Source organism: Hirundo rustica, chromosome 13, assembly GCF_015227805.2.
Source record: "Hirundo rustica isolate bHirRus1 chromosome 13, bHirRus1.pri.v3, whole genome shotgun sequence".
NCBI lineage: Eukaryota > Metazoa > Chordata > Aves > Passeriformes > Hirundinidae > Hirundo > Hirundo rustica.
This window is the reverse complement of record NC_053462.1, coordinates 12661125-12681218: the sequence shown is the minus strand read 5'-3', so window position 1 is coordinate 12681218 and position 20094 is coordinate 12661125. Positions and strand designations below refer to the sequence as shown.

The window sequence follows — 20094 nt, the reverse complement described above, 5'->3', positions numbered from 1 at the left end:
GTCGGGGCACGCTGCTCCCTGGCATGGCTGTCCCATTGTTCCAGATCCGAGGAACAAGCTCCACAGCGTCCAGGGCCGCCGCGGTGCCTGCCAGCAGCCGTCCTCTGCCCGGCCTGAGGAGGGGACAGGCAGCAGGGAAGGGGAAAGGGATGTTTCCAGGCACCTCTTTTCAGCAACAGCTCCCGGCTCACCTCAGGCCACAACACTTGTCTGGATGTGGCCAATGATTTCTTTATCTCCTCCTAGGGAGCGGAGGCATGAGGAAGGTTCTGGCCACCAGCAGTCCCTGAGGAAAAAGGAATCTCCTTCATTCCTTCCCTCTTCTCACCCTCTTTTTATTTCCTATTCCCAGAGATGTATCCTGGGTGTGACCACAGGTTTCAGGTTGAGCAAAGCTGTGCTGGGTCAGGGAAGCTCTGACCTGGGAGCACGTGTTTAGGGCACATGTCTAGGGCTGGCTGAGCATTTGGCTGAAAGGGAGCCATAAAAGTGTCAACCCTGTCTTCCCCACCTCAAAGCCAGGGCCTGACAGCTCTGCTGTGGCCTCGCCAGAGATTCATCCATGAAATGCTGCTTGCACAGCATGATTCCAGCAGGAACACTCACATCCCTGATGGGATGGAGGAGCTTGTGATCAGTGCTGGGCTTTCCGGGTGGTGGTGAGAGGATGCTTTCCCCGACGGCTGCTTCCTGAGGAACCAGCTCCCAGCAGCTGGCAGCACCGGCAGCAGAGTCAGCAGGCAGCAGGGTGCCGCAGCCATCCCGGCCTTCCTGCTGCCCCAGCAACCCAGCCACGTCCGGGAAGAGCATCCGAGGGATAGGGACGAACCGTGAGGGTCTGTGCATGGTGGGGACGGCACTCTGGCTCTCCCAGTCCCCCCATCCTGGGGCTCTGGGGGATGAAGGAAATGCCACAAGGCTGGAAGGGGCTCAGAATCTCAGAGGGGCTTGCCTGGGGGGCAGCAGCGGGCAGGAGGAAGCAGCAGCCAGGGGCTGAGGATGCACCCCCAGCTCTGATGTGCAGCATATGCCCAGATCACCCTCCTCATGGAGCCTCTGCCATATCCCCGGCTCACGGCTGCCTTGGCTGGACTCGAAGCAAACTGCTCTTATCTCTGCCTCAGCTTCCCGATGATAAGGGTGGCATGTCTGGAGGTGAACTGGGCAGACTGTCCCCCCTGTCCCTGGCTCTAGCTGTGGCTGCTATTTGTCACCAAGCAGCTGCAGCCACAGCCACAATGAACTCAGCCTGATCTTTGCAAGCGGATGTCCAGCTCCTCTGATGCCCACGGCTGGCACTCCCAAGGCAAGGCATGAGCCCACCTCCCATAGGTAAGGCCCAAGGAGGAGATGCCTGGCTGAGCAGGGCACTGCTGGCAGCAGGGAGATGCAGGAAGATTGTCCAGAGCTGCAGGGACAGAGAGCTGTGGTCAGACACAGCTGACACTTGGCTATCCACGCCAACTTCAGCGGTTCCTGCCCAGTGTGGAAGATTCTGGATATGAGCAAAGCTCCTCTGTCCTGTTCACCACAATGCCCCTTCCCTACATGGGATCACATCCTCACTGCAGGCAGATCCTGCTCCAGCAGCATCCATGCCCCAGCCCTCCCCAAGAGGGCTCTGCTGGGAACATCCCTGCAGGTAGACCTTGCAAAATTCACAGCTCCCTCCAGCCCTGGGATCGTGCTTGAGTGTAAGAGCTGATCTAGCTCCAAACTGGGGATTTGCTCCAGGATCAAAGCCAAAGGAGGAGACACAGGGTGTGGGGTGCTGATAGAGGCTTCCCCTCCCCAAGTCCCATCCCACTGTGCCTGGCCAGCTGTGAGCAGTCTTCAGCAGCTGTGACAGGGTGGAGACAGTGGGAAAGATGCACACAAAGCCATGAGATACCTTGTTTTTCAGGCAGGGAGGGGAGCTAGGAGGGTCTGTGAAGGCAGGAGAGGTGCAGGGCCAGCACAGCAGCTGGCCACTCCCTGGATGGAGGAGTCGAGGGGCTCAGAGGGAATCCTGGATGATCACCAGACCAGCCGGGCTCTGGGAGATGGCTTTTGGGGAGGCACAGAGCAGAAGAGCCAACATCCCCAAAGTTTCAGCTGGTTTTAATACTGTCAGAGACACCCCAGAGTGGGGCCATCACTGCCATCCCCGCCCCGGGCTCCCTCAGCCCTTGCCAAAGCGAACCCACTGCCAGCCCAGCCCCACGGCTGCTTCACATCCCAGCAGGCAGGGGAAGCATCACTGCCAGCCCAGGACAGCCTGCCCCTGCTCCCACCTGGATCTCACTCATCTCTTACTGCTAATCCCGAGGGCTCGAGCATTGCAACAGGATCCCCTCCATCCCACATAAAGGGGGAAAAAACAGGTTATAAAAAGGGTCATGGCATGGCTCTCTGCCCACTGCATTTGGGTGGTTTAACTGCCACCTTTACCATCTTTTCTCCACCTCCTTGTGGCTACAAACCAACTCTCCCCACTACCAGATCGTAGTTCCTCTGGTCACCACTGGGCTCTGAGGGCAAGGGACAGCCAGGCACCCCAAAATGCAGTAAGCTGGGGATGATGGCAATGCTGAGACTCGGGAGGCTGCTGGAGCTGGCATCCCAGGAAGGGGAATGGGCAGTGCCTGCCAAAATGCCCACTGTGGTGCCTGCCAGAGTGCCCAGCAGGTAGAGCCACCATCAGCGGAGATTTGGTGCCTCTTGACAGGAGCTGTCTCATCACTCACTCGCACTATGTGGTGCTGACATCGCAGACAAGGAGACTCAGGGCCTGGCAAAATGGGCAGGGGACAACAGCTGAGTTTTTTCAGAGGATTTTCACAGCCCCTGCTTGCAGACAAGCAGGGAGCACGAGGGACGTCGGAGGCTGCAAGCCAGGGGAGCCTGCCCTAAAGACCCTGAAAACTGCTGAGCCCCAAGACACAGTTCAGGCAAGGGACTGCCACTGGCTGCAGCCTCTCTGCTGGAAGCAGAAGCAAGAAGGAGAAAATTTGTCCCCAGGCTTAGCTGAGAAGATAAAGCCAAGCTCTGGTTGCAAGACAGGGTCCCCCAGCAAGGCCTCATTTGCAGGATGGTGTCCCCAAGAAAGCCCCAGCTGCAGGAGGGGGTCTCAGCCCTGGCGGGAGCAGCAAAAGGGCAGGAGCCATCCCCACATCCCACCTGCAAGGGCCCCGTCAAGGGCAGCGCTGCAGCCCCAGCACCAACATGGGGCAGGGGAGCCCTCTTGGCCACCTCCTGAATGTGGGGACACGGAGAGGGGGTGTGAGGTCAGAGCAGGAGCGGGCAGGGGCAGGCAGGGTGCAGGCTGGGCAGCGGGGAAGAGCAGCCCCGTCCTTCTTCCCCGTGCCTACTCATCGCAGCCCAGCAGCTCCACGCGCAGGGTGATGCGGTTGTTCCAGGCCACGGGCAGGATGCGGACATAGCGGGCGTAGAAGGGCACATCGAACACGTTCTTCTTGTGGGAGTAGTTGTCACTGTTGCCTTGGAAGATCTAGAGGAGAGAGGCGGGTATCAGTGCTGCCAGGACCACAGGGCAGTGGTCACAGCATCGACTGACAGAGCTCAAGAAGCCTTTGGACAACACCCTCAGGCACACAGTGTGACTCCCGGGCTGTCCTGTGCAGGGCCAGGAGTTGGACTCATTGGTCCTTGTGGGTATCTTCCAACTTAGCATATTTTGTGATTCTGTGACCTCAGCCCCACCACTCATCCCTCCCCACCTTGGCATGCCTGAGCCCTGGGAAATCGCCTCGCCCTCCCCACACCCACCTTGGTGCCGTTTGTCCGGGAATCCCGGTACAGGGTCCAGTTCGTGCCGTTGTCACTGTAGGCCACCTTGTAGGCTGCCACATACTGGATGTAGCCAAAGTCACGGGCTCCTTGTGTGATGATGCCCGTCACCTTCTTCTGGTCCCGGAGGTCAATCTGGCAGAGACAAGGCTCGTCGCAGCTCCTTGCAGGAGCAGTGCTCCCACCCCACAGCACCCTCCATGGCCCAAAGGCAGCCAGGAAGAGCTGCCCTCAGGGGTCAAGAACGGAGAAAACACCACTTGACCACCATGCCAGTGCCAGACAAATCATAAAACATGACCGTGAAATAGTTGATCCTTCAATACTCACAGCATCCCTCAAAGCAACCAAAAGTGGGGGTAAACCCGCCTCAGCTCCCTTGCCCACCCCTGCCACCTCCACATTTTTTGTGGGAGTGGGAAGGACAGCAAAAAATCTTGAGTCAAAAACATACAGGATTCACAGAGGAAATGCATTTGCACTGGAAAGTAATTCTGGCTGAGAAAATATGCAGTTCAACATAATCTGACATTTGGGTTCTAAGTGAGACACTTTCTATTCTCTTTACGCTGCCACACTGTGTTTACTGCTGCTGGCATGTTACAGGATAAATCACCAAAGGAGCTGAAAGCCTTGTTAATTTAGTTCTGTTTTCATGCTCACAGAGGCCGGTTCCAGCTATACAATATACATAAATCCTGAGTGTTCGTGTAAATCTATACACACATATACAAACAGGCAGTGTGTGGTGCAACAGCCCAACTCGGCGTGTCATCCTGACCCCATCATCAGCCAACATCTCGATAAGCTGGTTTATTTAGAGTTGTGAGGCAGCTGCTTTTAATCATTTCCCAAATAAAAAGCGGGACAAATATCTAAACTGCTTTGTCCTATTATGTCATGGAATCATGTGAAAAGTACAAAAACAGGGGAGGAAAGGAAACTGAGAAGGAAATTTCAAAACTATTTGTTTCTATTCCAGACTGGGAAGAGAAAAGCAAGCCTGATTTTTTCCTGCAAAACAGAAACATGGTGTTCTGGGCAGCCAGAGGGTGTTGGGATGATCACTCCAGGCTGGGATGGCATTTCCTCACGGCGTGAGACAGAACTGGCGTGCTGCAGGCTTGATGCACCCCACAAGAAGGTGCAGGTATGGCACTACCTGATCCTTATAGGCACTGATTCTGACACAGAGCTCTAGAACTGCTGTTAAAAGCAGTGGCTGTGGTCCCATCCTGACCTGCCCCTGTGGTCCCTGCTCAGCGAGAGCATTGCTGGACTTTGTGACCCACAACACGGCTCTGGCCACACCAACCCAGCTGTTCCAGCTACCCTAAAACAGGAGGTGGCCCTAGGCACAGCTGGAGGAGCTGGTGAGGAGACATGAGGTTACAGAGACCAGATACCCACCTGCAGCCACTCGGACTGGTCATTGTTCAGGGCTGTCCAGGCGTTGGTTTTGCCCGTCATGTCCAGGCGGGCGTAATGAGGGTGCCAGGTAAAGGCATCGATGCCCCAGGTCTTGAAGACACTGGAAGCTGTGATCTGCTGGTCCGAGATGAGGCGGGATTTCATGCCCAGAGGCTCCGAGCAACCTGCCGTGTTGAAATACACTGTAACACAACAGTTTACACAGGCAGTGAAAAGGAAAGAGACAACAGCACCGCTGCAAGCAAAACCCCGCAGACCTGTCAGAAGCCAACCCCGCAGACCTGTCAGAAGCCATCCCCACATTCTCACTCCACTGCCCAGAGCAGCATCAGGGCCAGGTAAGGAAATGCTCAGCAGATGAGCAGGGCTGACTTTTCCCGGGATTTTTAGCTCCCCGCTATTCCCTGGCTCACAGTGCCTCCTGCTGCAGGGATGAGTGGATGTCCCCACAGCACAGCCCAGCCCAGCCCTGGAATACAGAAAGCTTTGGCAGAAGGCAGAGAAGGATGAGGAAAGAGCAACGCAAAGATATCCCCAGCCAAAAGCACGGATGGCACCACACCCACGCAGCAGCAGGACAGGACCCAAGCCCCCACAACATCCCACTCCCACACCGACACACAAGTCCCACTCAGCTCCCAGGGATGTGCTGCAGGGCAGGAACGCAGGAGGACAGGGAAAGGGCTCAGGCTGATGATCTCTTACATTTCCCAGAGGACTTTGATCCTCCACTGCTTTTCAAGCTCTCCAGCAGGAAAAGCAGTGGGTTCACAGCTCAGACGGGGAGGGGCACAGTAAAAACTCCTAGCTTTGGGAAGGCATTAGCAGCATGAGAACGCAGCTCGAGCTGGCTGAGCCGACGGGATTAACGACTTGTGCTCCCCAAACACACCCCTGGGTATTTCCAGGCACCAGTGTGAGGAAAAGCAAGCACCGACAAATCCCTTGTCCCGAGGGATCAGAAGCAGGCCAAGAGGTGATGCCCTGCCCCGTGTCACCCCCTGCCCTGCAGCCCCCAGGGAGGGGACATTTACCGTTCATCTCGCAGCCGATGAGCTCGAAGCGCAGCGTGCAGGCCCGGCGGCACATCACGGGGTAGATGCGGATGAACTGGGCCGTGATGGGAGGGTTGAACATGTTGGTCTTCATCGTGCCATAGTCGCTGTTCCCCTCAAAAACCTGCAACAGTGATCACGGCTCAGTGCCCCAGCTTTCCCACAGTCTCCTGTATCAAAACCCTCACACAGCAGACAGAGAGATTTCAGCAGAGGGGGAAGCTGGGCTGTTTTTGTACCCTGGAAGAGTGCAGGACCTTGGAGGAGCTCCAACATTCTAACAGAGCTTTGCAACATTCCCTGCTTCATCCTCACCCCCACAGAGCCACACATACAGCAACACCCACTCCCAGTACAATGCTCCTCAAATCATTACAAGCACAGAGGTGGATCGCTTCTTTCTTTTTAACAAAATAAATGGAATCAAACTGTTTTTCATGCACTTTTTCCACTGCTGCAGAAACAAGAGGAATTTTTCAATTTTTTTTTAAAGCAAAGCAGATACTCCTAACCATTTTCTGGACGCTCAGAAAGCCAGCAGGAGACACTTGCCATAAAGAACTGGGAGCAGAGAGTGCCGCAATCTACAAGTATTCCCACTTTGAGAGACACGGTGTCAGCTGGTGCTTGCTGCAGATACAACACCGAGTTACCCAAGCTGCTCAGTAGCACTCCCAGACCAAGCCCAGTTCCCACAGTGTGTCACTGATAAAGATACTATCTGAATGACTTCAATAACTCAGCGCTGCTACTTTGGTTATGCTTATTATGGTCAATTAAACAGAGGCAGGGAGTATTGCTTGGCACTGGAACTGCCTGTGCCATCTCGCTGCTAGGAGAGTTCCCATCAGCTCCCAACACAGCTTTGCCATGGGTCGAAAGCACTTTCCCATACACAGGGATGCAGCTCACAGCCAACTCAGCACCCACAGCACCACTGGATGGGGAGAGCTGGGACATCCCCTACACAGAGCGTTGCAGCCCACCTTGTCTACAGCCTGTTTCTCATCCTTGAAGAAGGTGAAGTCCCGCCCGTCCAGGCTGTAGGCGACTTTGTAGGCGCGGACAAACTCCTGCTGCCCCGCGCGGCGCGCGCCCTGCGTGATGACCCCGCTCAGCCGCATCTTCCGCAGCAGGTTGGCCTGTGGAGGGGACAAGAGGATGAGCGGGGGGCAGTGGCAATGGGGTGCACAGCCCTTGCTTGCTCCCAGGACCGCCGAGTGGTCGTGGGAGGGTGGGCACTGAGACAAGGAAAGGGGCTGCCCAGGGTGCTGGAACTCCCTTGTGGAAGAAGCCCTCCAGCCCTCCAGCCTTGTATCCCAAGGTGGGCAGAGCAAAGGGGATCATCGATCCACGTCCCACCTTCCTCCAATGGAATTGCCTCCTCCAGGCACACCCCAAGATGCCCCTGGGTGGCAGCTTGATGCAGCAATTTAGCCCCACATTTGCCACCAGGAGCAGTGAAATTCCGTGACAGCAGCACTGCAAGACCAGCCATGGCTGCTCTCTGTGCTGGCATTCCAGTCCTGCGGCAGGTACCTGGATCCAGGGGCTCTTGTCATAGTTGCTGGAGGTCCAGGCATTGACGATGCCGTGGTTGTTGAGGCGGGCGAGCTCTGGCCCCCAGCGCTGGAGGCCAAGAAAGCCGTAGTAGACAGAGGATGCTGAGAGCTGGGCATCAGAGATGGCTCTTCCTTCCATGCCCAGGAGAACAGCACAGCCTGAGGTCAGAGAGGAGATCAGGATTAAAGAGAGACAGTAATCATGGAGCAGAACTGGGGTCATTTTTTTCTTGTCTGGGGAGAGAGCAGGAGAGGGAGGCCAGCCCTAGGGCTTGGCTGTCCCTAAGGTGTCCTCTCCTCCTAATCCCTCAGCCAAAACCACACCAATCCATCAGTCCCCTCACAGCACAGAGGTATGGAGAAGTCTTTCTGGGGCACTCCAGAGAGGAGAAAGCACCTTCCTGAGGATGTTCCCTCCATTAGGATCAGGCCTGCTGGCATCAAGGGCAGCCACAGCTGCCCTCTAGATCTCCTAAACCAGTATTTAGGATGGTGAGATCCCTCCTGGCAATGAGAGACAGAGAGTAGGGAACAGGAGGAAAAGGAAATTCAGTACAGTTGGTGCCAAAGACTTACGGACGTGGCAGGTCTTCCCCAAGAACGGAGAAGGACACTTGCAGCTGTAGTCACCATCCGCATCCAGGCAGGTGCCTCCATTTTTGCAAGGCTGGGAGGAGCACTCATTCTTGTCTAGGAGAGAGAGGAGGGGCTCAGGAGGCAATCCCAAAACCGGTCCTGGAGAGAAGACCCCTCATTCAGTGCAGTGAGAAGAGGGGGAGGCATCCCCTGAACGAGGGCCATGGCAGGGTTCCTGATGATAGCGGGGCACAGGTTGAAGCTCTAAGCCAAGGACCCATCGATGCCGTGCCCCACTGAGTGCAGCCATGCAGGTGCACCAGGACACACAGTCACATCAAGGCTGGGAACCTGCATGGAGCAGGCTGAGCCTTGAGACACCCCTTGTGTTATTACTTGAGGCACCAAGTCCCCCTAGGTATGCAGAGCAAGGTTCAGACATAACCTCTCCAAAACAGCCCACGATTCCTGACACAGCCTGGTGCCCCACGCAGTCACGGCTGCACACAGCCCCCAGTTCTCACCCCAGGGGTCCCCAGGCCCTTGGTGACAAGCTTCCCCCTGCCCCCCACGCTGTACTCACTGTTCTGGCAGTGCACCCCGTCGTACCCTGCAGGACACTTGCAGATGTAGTCAGTGAAGACGTCACCCCGGTTTGGGACCAGCTCACACACACCATTGTTGTGGCAAGGATTGGGGTGGCAGGGCCCTGGGGAAGAGGAAAAATGACTGTAATATATGCACAGGTGGAAAATAAGAGCATCCAGTGGGCTTCCACTCCCCACAGACATTGCATTTCCCCCAAGTGCACCCCATCACCAAATCCCTACTCAGATCTCTGCTCTACGTGTCCATCAGTCATGAGAAGGACTGAACCCCAGGGCCAGTGGTGCAGGGATAGGACAAGAGCACACTAACTCTCAGCAAGGTTCCTGGCTGACATGGAGCACCTGGGAAAGGGTCAGCTCCTAACCTTTCTCAGTCTCATTGCAGTCAATCCCAACGTAGCCCTCAGGGCAGATGCAGAAGAATGGGGCCTCATTAATCCCAGTCAGGCAGGTGCCCCCATTCTGGCAGTGGTTCACATCACAGAAGTCACCTAGAAGTAAAGGCAGGTGTCACTGCAAACCATCCCTAAGGCAGGCATCCACCAGAGTCCCATGCACATGAAAGCATCCCAGCCCAGCAGTAGGACCTGGTCTGCTGCAAATCCCACAGGGAGTGAGCACCTGGCAGGGACAGGCTGCTGGACATTGCACAGGGCTGCTGGCATTCAAAAGCAATGGTTGACACTGGGAGCATAAGCAGCAGCAAGGACCTGCCCTGCTCTGGCACACTAAAAAGAGGTTTAATGGATGCTATATGACAAAGTGAAGACAGGGGAAACCCAGGTTTTGGTGCATTAAATACTTTTTGACACTTGGCTGGGAAACATGAGTGGCCAGGCTGGGGTTCGCTCAGGCACAAGAAGGACAGGAGGATTCAAGGGAAGGGGGCTGGCGCTGTTGCTGGGTTTTGCTAATGTAAGTTTGTGCTTGTAAGAACACACAAAAAAAATCATTGTAGGGGGAGCTCGCATGCCTCAGTTCCCAGATGCTGGAGTTACGCAGGGAGGAAGCACAGGGTCCATCTCTGCAGGACACCGGCCAGACCTCCATCACTCTCCAGGCAGCTCCCACAAGGCAGCCCTGGCTCACAGACAGGTTCCCCCAGGGAGCTCACTGCACCATCTTCCCTGCCTGTTCATCCATCTCCAGTACCTGCCATGGTGTAGGGTTTATGGGGCAAGGAGGTGGTGGTGGCAGAGGGCTGCAAAGGTGGCTCAGCAAGGAGACAACAGGAACGCTCCCATGCTGGAGACAGCCAATCCCACTCAATGCCAAAACAGACCCTCTGCTGCTCAAAGCTAGTGCCTATCACCAGCACTAGGGTTGCTTCTGTGGTAATATATCCAAGATAAAGAAAAAAACACTGTGCAGCAGCTGAAGAAGAGGAGTGAGAAAAATGTGAGAGAAACAGCCCTGCAGACCCCCCCGGCAGAGAATGAGGGAAAGGAAGTGATCCAGGCGCGGCAGCAGGGATTCTACTGCAGCCCATGGAGAAGACCTGTCTCCCTGAGGCCTGTGGAGGACCACGGGGGAGCAGACATCCACATTGCAGCCCACAGATGACTCCAGGCTGGAGCAGTCTCCTCATGGACCGTATCTCATAGAAAGGACCCACACCAGAGGCAGCTCATGAATAACTGCAGCCCATGGGAAGGACCCACTCTGGATCTTTTCCTTCTTTTCCCCACCCTGTCCTGTTGAGGAGGGAAGTGAATGATGTCAACCCACTGTACCCTCCAACCTTCTACGCCCCACTGCAGGGCTGAATCAGATTGCAAGAGCTGGGCTGAAATTCCTCCCACCCTCAATTTATTCTGCCTAAAAGCTGCAAGGCAGCAACATTCCATAAACCTAGACCAGATTTCCACAGGACTGGCTGAAAGCCTCAGTAACCCCTCGTCAAACAGGACAACACATCCCTTGATGCCAGGCACTTCTCTGCCATGCTGCAGAAGTCAGAACAAGGGCTGAACTCGGATGGAGACCTAGGAATAACCCTTCACTACCTGCATGACCTGGAGAAGGTGGAAGTTGATGAGCTGTGGGCTCACTGCCCAGACCCACACCAAATAACGCAGTTCTCATTTGCCTAAGCTACTACTCAGTGAGCTCCTACTCATTAGTCCTTTAATAGCAGGACTCCCTCGAGTTAATCCTACCCTTCCTGACACTCCACATGTGTAGGGTACACACTGGTGGCAGGCAGGCCAGCATCAGGTGGAGGTTTCCATAAGGATGCTGTAGCTCCCTTAGCCCAGCCTCAGGAGGCAGAAAAACTTGGGCACCAGTTCAAGTCACTGCCTGTGCTGCCCAGCCTGTTCTGCATGACCTCATGCTCCATCAATGCGCTGCCCTGAGCTACAGCATGGGAGGAGAGGGCTCCTGCTGATACGTGGGGATGCCTTTGCCCCAAGCCCCTCTACCCTTCCACAAGACTTAGGCACATCCATCCACCCCGTCCCAAGGATCTCTCCCAGCAGCCAGTCAAGGCTGCACAGACTGAGCTACTTCTGTTTAACAGTGGGAGTCAGCTGCTTCCCCGGGCACAGAGTGTCAAGGAGCGGGTGCTCCCCGGCATCAGGAGTGCCTGGGGTGTGATATGGCAGCAAAGCACCAAGGTCTCCTCCCAGGGCTGGTGCAGGAAGGTCCAAGTTTTATACTTTAGTTATTGCAAGTAACTGGACTCCCTTCTATCCCCTCCCAGGAATAATCCCTTACGTGGTGGGTGTTGGTAGCCAGCCCCCTGCCTAGCAGTGAGGCACACAGGTCACTTTTTCCACTGTAGCAAGCAGTTTTGGATGCTTCTGTTTCGGAACTGTTTCAGGCCTGATTTCAGAGCTGTTCAGCATCTCCATCCTCCACACACACATTTTTCTCCAGTCAGGGACAGAGCTGTCACAAGCTGAACACTCAGGAACCAAGGCAACAAAGATCAACCACTGCTTTTGGAAATGTTTGCTTATATGAACCCACAGACTGGCTGGAAAGCAAAAATAACATCCTCCAAATACTGGGACAGCTCATCCCAGCGGGGCTGGGGGAATTCAGGTCTCGGGAGGGCACAAAGGGCACCTCAGCTATCTGGAGAGAGCGAACATAAACAGGGCCTTCCTCACCCCTTCCTGCTGCCCTTTGTCCCCTGACCTGGAGCCTGAACTTAGGCTTTGCTCCCCTTTTCCCTGGTCTCGTCCATCCCTTTCGGAGCCAAGCGCCCCAGGCATGACCCGCGGGGTTATGACGGAGCCGCTGCTCCCCGGGGCTGCCCTGGCCAGGCCAGCTGAGCGCGCTGTACCAGGCGGTCCCAGGGACGCTGTTTACATTGCGAGCACGGTTATCTGAGCCTGAAAGCACAGGACAGCCCGGCTGAGAGACTCAGGAGAAGAGACGGGGCCGCGAACCCGAGAGCCTCAGCTCCTGCAGCAGCAGCCCTGGGGCTGCACGCCCTCTCGCACTGCGTGCCCTGCAACCCGCACCGCAGCCCGGACCCACTCACCCCGCACCCCAGACGCTCTCGCTACACGTCCCGGATCCCCGGCACCGCGGATCCCTGGCATCTCGTGTTCCCCTACACGCCAGGCAACCCCCGCACCCCATTCAACCCCTGCACCCCGCATCCCTTGCACCCCACATCCCCAGCATTCCGGGCTCCCCTGTGTTCTGGATCTCCTGAAACTCACCCTCTCCTGCACCGCGGATCCCCTGCACACCAGGCAACCCTGCACTCCAGATTCTCCGCACTCTGGCTGCCCTGCACCCCGGAATCCCTGCGCACCGGACAACCCTGCACTCCAAATCCCTACCACTTCGGATCCACAGCATTCCAGCCTCCCTGGCACCCAGGTTTCCCTGCACCCCGGATCCCCTGAACCCTGGTTCCACGGCACCCCAGATCCCCGGTTCCCCGGCACTCACTGGACACGACCAGCAGCACTGAGAACGCCACGGACACAGCGAGCAGTGCCCGTAACAATCTCGCCGCCCTCATGTTGCGTCCCGAGCCGCGCCGTGCGCTCCGCAGCGAGCCGCTCCACCCGCCTCGGCTCTGCTCCGCCCGGCTCCGCTCGGCTCGGCTCTGCTCCGCCCGGCTCCGCCCGGCTCGGCTCGGCTCCGCCCGGATCAGCTCCGCTCGGCTCGGCTCGGCTCGGCTCGGCTCCGCAGCGGGGCTCGGGGCGGGCAGTGACTCAGCCCGGCCCGGCGCGGCCCCACGTGCTCCGCCGCCCGCCCCCGGGGCGGGACCGGCCCCGCCGGAGGGGCACAGCCCGGCCGAGGGTCCGCGCCCCCGGCTGCGGCCAGCGCGGGGGGTACGGGCAGCGAGGCGGCAAAGGTGCCTCTGGAAGGGAGAGCCACCGCGGCCACGCTGAAGATGCTTCGGTGAGGAGGAGCGCTGGCTCACCCCACGCCAGATCCTGGCTCTCGGGTGGCCGGTAGGGACTTCCTGAACCCATGGCTCCTGGCCCCGGCTGGCAGGGAGAGGGTGCAGAGTTGGACCGGAACGTACTGGGGACTGCCAGCGCTTGGCAAAGGCAGAGCTGTTTTGCAGCAGAAATGCCACTTTTCTCTCCCTGGGTGGGATGAAAGCTGGAGGGGGTTTCCCCTCCGATAGACAGTGAACACAAGTGCCCTGTGCCATCCTTGTCATCCAGCGTGCCAGTGGCATGGGGTTTCCCCGACTTCCTCCTAACTAGCGTCAAGGAAAACAACTCGCAGCCCGGTCTGACGAATATGTGAAAGGGATTCAGAGTGATATTACAGCTTTCTGCCCAAAGCACTGCACCACAGCTCCACTGGTTTGGCCACAAACTAGCTCCTTTTTGAGCTGTGCCCAGCCACCAAGAGCTGGAAAAGCCCAACCACGCTCTTAAGAGGAACTGGTATGCTGTAGGGGGGAGCTCTGCCCTGGAAGGCAGAAACATCTTTAGCCCTGGAAAGCTAAAGCATATTCAGGTTAAATCCACATTCAGCAGCAAATTCTTTGCAAAATAGCACTGCACAGCACAGGAATGCTGGATCATTTGACCCTGTAATGGAAATCCACTCCAAACCCTCCTCCTCCTAAAGGTAAAGCTGATTTTATCTCTTCTTGCAAAACCCTACTTCAGCATTAACTAACCCATCTCAGACACTCGGGCTGTTCATATTTATGTGTTGACTCTTCCCGGCTGTTGCTACATTTCTGCCTTTGGCAATGCAGCCACGCAGCCACCCGGCAGTCCAGCTGCATGCCATGCACTTTGACCAGTCTTCCCACCTCCACTCCAGTATCCAGATAATGCTTTTGCCAGACGCAGTCAACCAGTACCCAAGAAAGCATCCAGAGTACGAGTGGCACTCCAGGGAGAGAGCCAGTGGCAGGTCCAGCTGCCCCGCTGCACTGCTGACTTCTCAGGGCACCAGAGAATGAGAAATGCGTGGAACTGGACACGTATTCCCACCCACACCCACCACCCTCGCTGCTGGTGTTTCCCTAAATTAGTAACAACACAAAGAAAACTCCAGGTAGAGTTTAACTCCAGTGTAGGGAGAAACAACAGCTGGAAAGGAGGGAGCACACAAGGCACAGTACTTGCTTTCGAATAACCCTTCAACCTCAGGGTAATTACTGCTGTGGTGTTCTGAGGAAAACAAGGTCAGGAGGAGGAGAGCACGGGGCAAGATTCCCAGGGCTGTGCACAAGCAACTAGGACAAGGGTGTTTGTTCAGCCTTTTGAGGGGCTACTGCCTGGATTAGTCTCAGAGAGAATGCAAGACCCAGAGGGAGCTGCAGAAAAAGCATCAGCCTCTCTAAAAACAGAAAGCAAAATGTTTTGTTTCTGTCCCCAGAGGCATGAATGCCAATGTCCAAGGAACGTGCATGGGAAAGGATATTAAAAAGCGAGTTGTGGAGGCCAGATGGAGCAGTGCTCTCCACAGGGACAGTGCTTCCTGCAAATAGCGGTGGCTCTTTGAATGGAGACCTGCAATGGAGAGGGGCATCCCAGGAGAAACTACACTTGGGAAGTGTCCCTGCTGTCCCAGTGGGCAGAGGGAAGCTCTGGACATGGGCGGCAGAGAAGAGAGAGGAACAACCTGTCAAGGACAGGGAAGAAATGAAGAACAGAGACAGCTCCCACAGGCAAACACCACGCCCGGGCTCCTACAGCCGCCAAGTTTTTGCGAGGGATGGCTCTACTTGAAAGAGTTGGGTAGGCCGAAGGTCAGGCATAATTTCACTCCCTTCTGCAGGGACTACTTAGGCCTTGCTATTGCAGTATTTACCACTGGGTTTGGTTTCTTCTGCAGGGAGATCTGCCAGATTCTGCTGTGCTTAACCCTTTCCAAGCTGTGCCGATAGCAGATAGCCTGGTTCCTGTAGCTGGGGTGATAAAGAAGGAAATAGGTGAAGATGAGGCCATACATTTCTCTGATGCAATCTTATTTCTCTTCCATCTTATACAAAGGTGTTTTCCTGTGAATAAGAGAGGTGACCAATATACAGGTGACCCCCTGCCCAAGCGTAAAGCCCCTATCTGTCATAAAACTGACCAGGGTGCATCTCACGGCTGAGGAATGTGCAGTGACAGCTTTAGTATCAGCGCAGTTTCATGTTCCATCCCTCCACTCCCTCTCAGAAACTCACAGGACCTCTCCCCACCACAATCAGGTAGCAAAGATACCCCTCCACCCTCAGCAAAGTCCTACTCAGCCCTTGAATGGATCTTTTCTTAGGCAGCAACTACTATTGTTTAAACTATCTGTTCTGTAGAGGAGATCACGGGCTTAGGTCTATCTCAAAAGTCAGCTGTTACACCCCAGGGGGATTCCCCATCCAAAATGCTCCCACAACACTCCTTGCAACGTGGTTTTGCTGTCTCACCCCAGTTTTGAGAGCCCCCAAAATATCCCTGACAGAGGCAGCCCCCATCCTTCACAGGCACAACTCTTTTTTAGAGTCCAACGTTGTGATTCAGGCCGCAGCACAGGTCCTGGGAAAGTTTCCTGCCACGTGGGATCAAGCCTCCCATCCTGCCACACGTGTTAGCCACTCCGAGTGGGAAGGAGGAACGATCTGCGGCACCATAGCAGTGGATTAAGCTTCAGTCTGCTCTTAATCCCTCTAACAGGATAACCAAGGGCTTGTGCCAGCATCTCTAACCTCCTGCAGCCCCAGCCAGCGTCACTGCCCGCTGGCCTACAGCGCGTGGTTTCCAGTGGTTGCCAAAGACATCCACTGGCTGGGACAATCCTTGCATGTAGCCAGACTTCCCTGTTGAGTTTCTTGAGGAACAAAAGGCTTCCACACTCTCTGCCCTTTCCACCAAAAGGGCAACAGTTTCTTTTAAACATAGGCTGTACACTTAGGGATGCTAATGTTTAGCAATCAGGAACTTCAGGACTAATCAAAAAACCTAGATACTGAATATCCTTGGGGCATGGAAAGCTCCATAAGGCTACTGAGAGCCCTTCAGGATATCTGAAACTTTCCGATTTAAAAGGAAGAAGGCAAAGGGCAGCACCACCCCCTGGTTTTGCTCTGCTGCCCACTGCTGATCCTGTCGGAGCTCAGATGAGATTCCAGACAGTTTAACTTCAAGTCCTTTGCTCTAACCTAAATAAACAAGATTATACCCAGCTTAGAGCTGGTGTGTCTGTGTAAGGTACTTAATATAAGCACCTTTATATAACCCCTCTCTCTGAATGCTTTGCAGTCTTTAAGGATTTATCCATGCTTATCTCCAGCAGAAAAGGTGTTGCCTTCATCTTCATTTAGCAGATGGGAAACCAAGGGCTGGAGGGGCTCGAGGGAAGGACATATCTCCCTCTATTTTGTCCATCCAAACGCTAGACATGCAGGCTTGGCCTCTTACACACGGCCTCATCAGCCAGTGGTAACAGTACAACTTCCAAAGATCATTTGTAAATGCTACAGCAGGAATTACCCTGGGAAATACCTGTCTTCTCACTGATGATGGATTAGCATCGACCTCGGGCCAGGATTAAAGACCTTTGTGGCAGTGGTTCCCTGAGGTGCTCATCTCAGAGCACCATTGCCCAGGACAGATGGGGCACATCCCAGACTTGCCTTTGGAGCACCAGCCTGTAACATGAGCCCACACTCCATGGTGCACAAAGGTGCTTAATGGGAACCTCTGATGGATTAGAAGCTGGAGCAACCTGACCAGCACTGAGCAGATACCACAGGAAGATAAGCCATGGCTCTTTTGTTCTTTTTCAGGAAGCTCTTCAAAGCTCCTACCTTGACACAAAGCACTAAATTGTGTACTTGATAGCATTATTATCCAGGTTCCTCTGATAACCCAGGTTTCTGTGGCAGGGTTCTGATCCTCACCCTGTTACCACGGTCACAAGACCCTTCCTTACTCAAGACACCAATTTGATGCCTGTGCTTCCGGCACATGCTTGATGGAAGGTGCTCCAACGCCTGCAGGGCCTAAGGCAATCTCACAGTCTGATTAAATACGGGGCCTGATGGTGCTAATGCTGTATGAATATGGAACAGCACTAATGAACTCTAACGAGCTAGACCACAGGGTTTGTTTGCAAGAGCCCAAAACCTGTCCTACCGGCTGGTGGAGAGGAGGCAGTTTGCTCATTACCACACACTCCCCTCCAGCCCATCCATGCAAAGAGAGGCTCTGCCTAGGTGGAGGCTTTATTAATTTGTGAAGTTGTCTTTTGATCTCTGTATCTCAAAGTGTAATGAGGTTTGAACTCTGCCTGTCCCACCCCCTCCGTGCCTCCCGTTTTCTCTGCTACCCCAGAATCTGGCAGGCAAAGGGAGAACTGCCACAGCGCTAGGATTCACTTCTTCCTGGAGAGAAGCATATTTGTGGCCTCCTAAAACACACTTCAGTAGCCACAATCATGGCTGATGTACCAGGAAAGCACCAGTCCCTGCACACATTCCTCTCTCTCACACAGACACCTGACCCCATGAAGGAATCCAGGGTGACCACACCTCAAAAGCAGCTCCTTATTCCCTTGGCTCCCCCAAGCCAAAGCAGCTCCTGGAGGTCACCTGGGGTCACTTGTATCTCTAGGTGGAGAGGCTGGTGACCACTGATGCAGAATGTTGGTTCCTGTAGGACCTCTGCTCTGGAAGGAAGTTCCTGGTGACTGGTGCCTTCCACTGGAGCTCCTGTGCTGGCTAAGAGCCATACAACCCCCTCATCCCATCAGAGCCTTCCCCTTATGATTCTGTCTCCCATCCTGGATCGATCCTGCACTGCTGGCACACCAGCTGAAGCTCCTTCTCAACCACTTCCTGCCCCTTGGGCTGCAGCCTCCAGAGCCGCAGCGGAAACCGCAGCAAGAGCTTGTTTGGCACCGCGGTCCGTGTCCAGGAGAGCCGGCTCAGCCACTCAGTGACTCCTCTCCCATGGCTCCTCCTTCTCTCAAAAGGAAATAAAAACAAGCTCCAAGCCAGACATGTGTCCTCAATGAAAGCCATCTGTCAGAGCCATCGCCACGGTCTCAACGGGCTGTTAGTCAGGGTGTCCAGCCCCGCCATGGAGAAGCACACGTAGCCAGTCCCAGGGGCAGCACGCACCCAGGGGGACACGAGGCTGGAGCAGGGGATGCCAAGGGATGGCCAGGCAGCTGTGTCCTCCCCGAGCACTCTGCCTGGGGCTGTGCTACCTCCTTTCTCAGCAGCGACAACAACTTCCAGGCAAGGAGCCAGCTGACAGCTCTGCACATCCACAGATGTCTCCATACAGTTCCCATACACACAGTTTGGAGCGGTGAAGAGCTCCCTAGAAGAAACAAGAGTGGGCTGATGGGTATCCACTCATCTCCCCTACCTGCTTCACAGATTTCCTCCAAGGGGTATTTCCTAGCACTGAGTTGTGTGACCCTTGTAAAGTCTCCCAAGTGTTTCTCCCTCCCTGCCAGGAGGTTTATACTAACATGTTTTTACAACATGCATTCGGTTAGTCATACTCCATATGTCCTCAGAAATCATCCCCTACTTCTCAGTGGGATCTCCCATCACACCAACTACTTTGTGCAGCCTCCAACAGAGCCTTTATTAGAGCATGAACCCATTTGCCTCCTGCCATCAACTCCCCCTCCAGGCATTTTCACATTTCACTGTTTCCTCTCACCTCCTTATCCTGCCCCACAGATCAGTTAATAAGAGTAGATCCCACCTATTCTGCATTCTCCCAGTGTTTTAGGAGGGTTAAGCAGCTGCAGCTCCAGTGCTGAGTCCCTCTACATGTCCCCAGCTGGCAGTAGGCTGCTGCCCTGAGAGCCCCAGCAGTAAAACCAGTGACTCTCACTGCAGACATCCAGACGAGACACAGAGTGAAAATGTTCAACAGTCCCTCAGCTCCTAACAGGACTTTGCAGGCAACCACAGCATTCCTTTGGTCCATGTTCTGGGCCGGGTTTGTTTGTACCTCTTTAAGACATCCCTCCGAGGACCTACAGATGCAGCCCCAGCACCTCCTTTGGCACATGTGGTGGGGCCAGGGCAGTTATTAGGGGCTTGTGTGGTAATCTGTGTCCAGTTTAGGAAGCTCTCTTCCAGTCCTTGCTAACCCACCTCAGGACTGAGGTAGAAAACAGAAGGGAAGTCACCTGCATCAAGATCTGATGTACCTCATTTCTGTGAGCAGGGCTGGCTTCTTGACACTGTGCTGTACATACCACTCACCCAAAAGAACCCCAGAACCTCCCCACAGCCCAGAGGGAGGTGCAGTCCCTTTAGCTGTGAATGGGGCTCATTTGCAGTCTTCCTCCTCCGCTGTCTGCCTGCACCTTCTCACTTTTGGTAGGTTGTTTTCTGCGAGACCTGAGAACGTGAGACCGTATCTACCTGCGCTTCGTCCTGCTCCAGCGACGCCTGCACATCTGCCCCGCCTGCTGCAGGCAGGGAGAGCAGCTGTGCCAGCTGTGAGGACAGTGACCCCCAAGCCCAGGCTGGGCGGCAGGGCTGTGTTTTGCAGAACACGTGCAGCCCCACGCAGGAGGCACGTTTGCTCCTGCCGCCTGTGGTTCCTGGCAGGCTTTCCAGGGAGCAGCCCTCGCCTCACAGAGCTGCTTGTTCGGGAGCATGTCCTGTTTTTGCCT

At 55.2% G+C, this 20094-nt stretch overlaps 1 protein-coding gene across 4 annotated transcripts; it reads right to left on the bottom strand.

Moving 5' to 3' along the window:
• Positions 1-2084: 2084 nt before the first annotated feature.
• MFGE8 (milk fat globule EGF and factor V/VIII domain containing) lies at positions 2085-13105 on the bottom strand. 4 transcript variants are annotated; one of them, XM_040077299.1, is made up of 10 exons: positions 12934-13105; positions 9387-9512; positions 8997-9122; positions 8414-8572; positions 7815-7996; positions 7262-7417; positions 6255-6399; positions 5200-5384; positions 3769-3924; positions 2085-3490 (listed from the first exon to the last, which is right to left on the bottom strand). In XM_040077299.1, exons 1-10 carry the CDS (start codon positions 13004-13006, stop codon positions 3347-3349), a joined length of 1452 nt encoding a protein of 483 aa, XP_039933233.1. In that variant the 5' UTR covers positions 13007-13105; the 3' UTR covers positions 2085-3346. The 4 variants fall into 4 exon arrangements, with proteins under 4 accessions (XP_039933233.1, XP_039933232.1, XP_039933235.1 ...); XM_040077298.2 differs by having other exon boundaries at positions 5200-5402; positions 12934-13093; XM_040077301.2 differs by having other exon boundaries at positions 5200-5402; positions 8414-8527; positions 12934-13092.
• Positions 13106-20094: the final 6989 nt, after the last annotated feature.

Bases quoted from the DNA above. Each gene is read 5' to 3' on its own strand.
- MFGE8 (XM_040077298.2), bottom strand. From the start codon at position 13,006: ATGAGGGCGGCGAGATTGTTACGGGCACTGCTCGCTGTGTCCGTGGCG. The intron at 9,123-9,386 runs GTTAGGAGCTGA...CCTCTTCCCCAG, and splicing joins CTGCAATGAGACTGAGAAAG to GGCCCTGCCACCCCAATCCT. The intron at 5,403-6,254 runs GTAAATGTCCCC...GTTGTGTTACAG, and splicing joins CATCGGCTGCGAGATGAACG to TGTATTTCAACACGGCAGGT.